The sequence below is a fragment of the Symphodus melops genome (genome assembly GCF_947650265.1).
Source record: "Symphodus melops genome assembly, chromosome: 15".
Classification (NCBI taxonomy): domain Eukaryota; kingdom Metazoa; phylum Chordata; class Actinopteri; order Labriformes; family Labridae; genus Symphodus; species Symphodus melops.
In genome coordinates, this window is record NC_136705.1 from 19,584,644 (window position 1) to 19,591,155 (window position 6,512).

At 40.8% G+C, this 6,512-nt stretch overlaps 1 protein-coding gene across 2 annotated transcripts in view; it reads left to right on the top strand.

Annotated features, from left to right (window-relative positions):
• LOC306835937 (uncharacterized protein) overlaps positions 1 to 6,505 on the top strand; it is a 41,462-nt gene extending 34,957 nt beyond the window's left edge. For both annotated transcript variants that reach the window (XR_013780714.1, XM_079362748.1), the window contains one exon: positions 4,730 to 6,505. Coding sequence is in view for 1 of the 2 variants with exons in the window: in XM_079362748.1 (XP_079218874.1) it covers positions 4,730 to 4,767 (38 nt within the window). In the remaining variant the exon portion in view is untranslated. The remainder of the gene's footprint in view (positions 1 to 4,729) is intronic.
• Positions 6,506 to 6,512: the final 7 nt, after the last annotated feature.

The following is a 6,512-nucleotide window of genomic DNA, read 5'->3' on the forward strand; positions in this document are numbered from 1 at the left end:
ATGCCTTCGTCTATGACAGGGGCTGTCTCCAGTGCGCTAAAGCATTAAATGACCAATTTCTGTCAGACTAACTTCCACCACGCTCTCCCTCTCTCTTCCTCTCCCGCTCTCTTTTGCTTGCCCTCTCATCTCCAATCCCCTCACCCCTCTCTCTCTCTCTCTCTCTCCCTCATTCCCTCCCACCCTCCCTTGCTTCCTCGTTTTTCTGAAGTGGGGCTACTTTGCTCTCTTTGCACCGAGTTTTTCAGCGACTGATGGCTCTAGTTCATTTCTGCTGAATTAATTGGTCCCTGAATGAATTCTGTTGACAGGGCAATTCATCATGTGTTTGGCCTGACAGTGACTGGGTGTTGGGGAGGGGAGTAGAGGGTGGGTTGCGGAGGCGTCGGGAGTGTGTGGATGTGTGTGTGCGTTAGGGCGGCAGGGGGTTGGAGCGCTGTGGGGAGGCAGTCGGAGGTGGTGGGGGTTGGTGATTCTGGCCTCCCACTTTTCTTTCTCCCCTCTTCGCCTCGTCTTTTCTGTTTCAGCAGAGAGCTGGATGCTCTTGTTGCACCATATTACCAAAACTCAAACAAATCCCCTCCCTCTTCAGGAGAGAAGGTCCTCTCTCAGCTTGAAGGGGGCACACAGGTCAGTGCTACCCCTTTTAAACATTTGGCCTTTTGTTACACACTTCCTCCCCTATCTCTAGTCTTTCCCCAACACTTAATGATAACACACACAAACACAGAAACACCATCCCTCAGCTTATCAGCTCATATTGGAAGGTGACATAATCAGGTAGCGAGGCATATTTTGTGCTTAATTACACAATGTGTTGCACAATGGCCATTCAAAACGATAATTTAGCTCCTGAAGGGAAACCGCTCTGCACTGCTGACTGATCTAACTGGGAGGGAATGGTGTAATAGCAGATCGTTGGCAGATGAGAAAAGCAGCTCTCCTGCAGACAGCACTCCAACAGCTCATTATTCTAATTGCAAACTATCTACAGTACAGAATGCACACAGAGCCTGAGATGCTTTGAGCTTGAACATGGAGGAAAAAACCTCTTTGGGCTGTGTTGAGTCAATCAATGCTCACTCATTACAAACATCACAAAGTCATGTTCCTGTCGCCTGGATGGTCTCACCCGCCGACAGTGAAAATAACCTCATAATCATCGTTCTGTCAGGATCGAGATCATCGGAGACTGGGCCTGAACTCTTTGACTCTTCTGCCTCACTAAAATAATCTTGCTATGAAATCAAGATGCATTTGAAGCCCTGAAACTATTTCCATTATAAAACCTTTAAAGCTCTGACAGAAAGCTGATCCTCAAAGGTCACTTTGAGATATATAAAAGACAAATTCAAACATAGTTCAGCCCATAAAGTTGTTTCACAATTTTTCTCTGCACTCCTGAAGTACAACCTATTCCCCCCCCCCCTTTGGGATTAACAGAGTTAACGAAGGCGCCGTTGTGAACAATACTGCGCCCGTGCAGCCACTAATTAAACCGCTTCTAATGAGGGCTTGTTGATTGACACAGCAGGGTTGGCCTCTCCCCTCACAGACATCAACTTTGACAGCCACATGATGAGGCTGATGACAGGCTCCCATGCAGGCAGATGACAAGACGTCGCTGCTGGACCACCTCCGCTCCTCTTCTCTGAACAATACAGCAAGATTGTCTGATCCGAGATTCGTCCAGTCTTGGTCTCTGTACTCAGGATATATAGTCGTTAGTGGTAGTGGTTCATTCTGCTGGGAAAAAAAACTCTAACCTAAATGTAAAGTTCTTGTAACTTGACTCGTGTCAAAAGTGGTCATATAAGATTATTGAATGCTGATATATATGAATTTCTGCTAATCACTGGATGGTGGGTTTACATTTTTTTTTTGGCTAATTTAACACTTAGCGTAGAAATAAAAGTCTTAGGCTGATGTGTTTTCTCGTTTTGAATGCATTGCTGTTTAGCTTTAACTAGTGTTATACTATTACTGTACTAATCCCCCTTGTACAACCACAAAAACCTGTTTCAGGAAACAGATAAAGCTTCTACACCAGCAGAAGGAGCTAACGCCAGATACCAAAAGCTAAATACAGGACATACAGGACAATATCTCAAATGTTTAGTGGGAACTTATTTCCATTCATTTTTACGTATTTACTGAAACCAGAACCAGAAAAAAAAAAAAAAAAGATTAAAAGGCTTGTGTGGATCTGGTTTTGTGCTAGCTCTTAAATTTCTCTCTGGGATCAACAACTTATCTTAGCTTAGCTTGAATGATAATAGGTTAAATCTGTCCTGTAAATGTATTGCTATTGGAAAATAAAGTTGTCTAATGTAAAAATAACTAAGGACATTGCTATGGAAAAAAAAAATCCAGTATTGATGTCTACAAGCAGTCTCATTTAAAACGCCAAGCCAGGGTTATAAAAAAAAAAGTTACATTTCCAAATTAAGTACTTTTATTAAATGCAATGTTTTTGTCTGCATCAAACTTTAGCTTTGCAAAGGATTGCCTCATACTGCTTCCATCTTGCAGCTCTTAAAATGGGCTTATTTCGCTGTATATATTACCAGTGACAGACATGAATCATACTACAGAGGCCCTGCTGCAGGGCATCTCCAAACCAAGTCGACAATGAGGGTGAAGTGTTTGAGTAAATCTTTGCACGAGGCCTGTTGGCCCCTGTGGCAGGGCCTCTCTGCACAGCGTTTGAGAAGCCCCTAGGATGACAGGTGCTTTTCGTAATGCCTAACTGATGAGAGCCAATCAGTGTGCCCCATCCTGCTGGTGTGTGTGTGTCTATTCTCCTGTTGTTGTCATCTGGCCTGCTAAAGTAAAGATGAGCTTGACTGACAGATGCATCCATGGGTTCACAGTTTATTGGTTTCTACGAGAGAGCCAGATATGCCAATTTAGACAGGGTAGTGACAAAAAAGTTCCTGTCTAAATGGAATAATTTTACCACTGGGAATTCTCAGCTGGGAGAGGGAAAGTGTATGTGTGTATGTGTGTTTTTATCTTTTAACAAGGCCTGAATGACAAACACATAGGACAGTTAGGGGGCTGACAGAAACAGCAGCTTTTGATGCTTCACAGGGGATCCATGAAATAAACAATAGGCAGAGAAAGCAGGGAAATTGAATATGAACTGAGTGGTTGTGTGTCTTAGAGTGCAGAGAGGAGGTGAGGCAGCAGCAGTGTGGTAGAGCAGGATGAAACCAATGCATCATTAAATAAACCCCAGTCAGAAGCTGGACAATCACTTTCCTTACCTCCCAACTATCCTGCCTCTTTGTTTCAGCCTCTCTTTCCCTTTTCACTATCTTCACTGTCCTGTGTTAAAAACATATAGATGTTTATCTTGCTCTAATTCAATGCAACCTGAAGCAATAATCCTTAATCTATCAGTTTCAGTCATATTGTGTAAAATGCAAAGTCCTTACAAAAGTAGTGTCAGGAAACTTTAAACAAAGTACCCTACTCTTTATATCATATTAAAAAAATAAATAATTGCACGACAATATAAAGGTCAATAAAAACCACAATACGAAACCAAACCACAACCAAAAGCATTGTGATAGACAAGAAAGAACAAATAAAGGCATTTATGTGTATAAATCATGGACTACACTATGTTGGATGATGCGACTCACGGTCTCTTCCAGTTGTACAAAAATGAAATGAAATTTCCCTCCTGATTGGCACTGGCATATTTCACTCATGTTGTCATTTGGAGCAGGGGCCCACAGTACACACTGGCTGGTATTGGAACCTGCTAAACAAAACAGACATTAAACTACAAAGATCCCTCAGGTTTTTCCAGTCCAGTGAAATATCAAATTAAAACTAAACATCTTAGAAATGTAAACACTAGGGCTTAAATCAGCAAGATACCATATCAAACTAACTATAATAGAATCAATTTAAAAAATCTAAAAAATTACTTGTAGACCCATCTACTTACATGGAGGAGGCGGAGTTTATGATATATACTTCTGCCAGTCAGTGTGGGGAGCACATTTTTTGGGCTTTTGATAGTCGTCCATTTTTCCTACAGTTTATACTCATCTATGAATTTGGGGCGTCCATGTCCAAGATGTCATGTAAAGGTGGACCATACTCTAGGTTATATTATTTAGAGACACCCAACATTAATCTATCAATGAGCTAGCAAATAAGGGGGGCAAGGGACAAAATCCTTTGAGCAGGTAGAAACCTCAAGCAGAAGCAGAGTTAACGAACACTGACCACGGCTGACCGGGCGGAGACAGTTAGATAGAGGGAGAGCGTGACTGGCAGATGTGGAGACAAAGACATAAAAGACAATACAAATTAAAACGAATACACGACTATACCAATGAAAATATTATTGATCATTTTGATCATATCAGTTTCACATCAGTGCGGCTATCATGTATCTGAGAGCTGTAAACTGTATGAGTGGCCTTTGTTCATAAAACCAAACATCAATACACTGGCAGTAGGAGCGCTCCCAGGGAACCTTGAACCCTGAATCATTTTCTCATGGGGTTAATAATGAGGGGACACCGAGTCAACGACTGACATATAAAAGAATTTATTTCTCATGTGCACAAAAAGAATTGGAACAAAACTGAAACAGAACAATGATTGAGGCCACAAGGCTTTCTGTAAAGATTTTCATCAGAAATCCTTTTTTTTTTTTTTTTTTTTTAACGTCCATGACACGTCTCCTGTTTCATCTTTACAACAGCAGAAGACCCGTTCCAGAGGTGGACTTTGCCTCGATGACGGTGGCTGGCTCACTCTCGGTGCCAGTGTTTCATCTTCAGATATGTCGAGCTACATGTGGACAGAGAAAGGCAAATCCCAAGTGCAATACGTGGAGGAGAGCTTCTTCTGAAGAGCAGGATCACAGTCTGTATCTGTTATCTGATTCCCCTTAACAATGACAGTAAACCCTGGTACCAGAGGATGTATTTGCTTGTGTAGAACTAAAGTAGACTCCATCTCGGATGCCTTAGAAGTGGAGGGAAGGAGAAGAGACGGGCGCCCGGGATTACATGTGGATGCGTGTCTATACATGGAGGCACAGATGACTGTAAATTGGATTAACATAATGATCACAACATCTACAAACAGGACAATATCTTTGATTGCTGCCAAGGACTTCATCTTGATCTTTATGTAAGAGGTCTTTTGCACGTTTTAGCTTTTTATGTCGTTCTCCATGGGGATTACTTAATCTGAGCCCAACAACAAAGGATGATACAGAAAGCCATATAACTCATTGCATAGTGACATAAAACATCATCATGACATTTTCATGAAAAACAAAGTAAAATGACAAAGACAAGCTACGTGATGTTAGCATCTGAAACCTGCCACGACAGTAGATGCAGCCGCAGGTTATACAGTAGTTGTGCCTTTTCCTTAAGGACACAACATTACATTAAGACACAAATGTAATGCATGTCTGTATATCTACAAAGGGAGCCAGTACATAAGTATGATACTGTAGCGGTGTGTGTGATATTATTTACAGAGAAGAATTGTCTTCACATTATTCACAAATCGTTCTACAAAGCAGCGTTTTGTTGCAACCGATGGAGTCACTGAATTTCACCTTTTCTCATTCCAGCCATTGTGTTGTTCCACATACACCAGTGTTGACTATTTATTTCAAAGATAATACTGCTTTACTTATGCATACATATACTGTAAATAAAATATTAAATATCAAACTAAGTCTTTGGCAAATGTAGTCAAAGGTACATTCACAAAATATTTTCCCAAAAAGCAAACTGAATTAGTGTTTCCTTTCAGTCCCAATGGAGAGAAAAATGTAAATCAAGAAGGCGGTTAAAAATGTGTCTGTAAAGGCAATTATAATTTCATTGAACAGGCATGAATTTAGGCTGAAAAAACAGGTTTGTAAGGCATTGGTTGAAGCTCATTTACAGTTGGTTTGCTCAACTGCAAACAGCCGTTTCTAAACTGTGTAGGCATCTAGTGGTATGACTAAGTAGCTGAATGAAGATGTACCCAGGAGAGATGGTTCATGTAGCCATAGGGCCATGTCTTAAATACTCCACAGGTCCTTGAATACACCGCTTTCACCCAGAAAAAGATGTTTACACAAACACGTCTGTCTGCTTTGAGTTGTTACACCCGTTACAAATATTTCAACGTTTGAGGACACTTTGTAGATTAATTAAACCCAATAATTAGTGAATGTTCCCAATAAACTGAATTAGCTGAGGTTATAGTGCAAAAAAAAGAGAGCAAAAGACGAACATGTGTGGAAATGACTGGAAAATGAGGGAAATGTGACGTCTACTTTGAAGAAATCTTTGATTTTCTTTACATTAAAAATAGTGACAGGAACAAATAAGTTAAAGTATTTAAATTTCTGGAGAGACCATTCTGTGACTCCCATGTTTTTTTTAAATACTTCAAAAAATGATTTACATTTTTACATCTGATTGTGTGCCACAGGGAGTGTGATGCTGCCATTGGTCGATATAGGGTTTGTC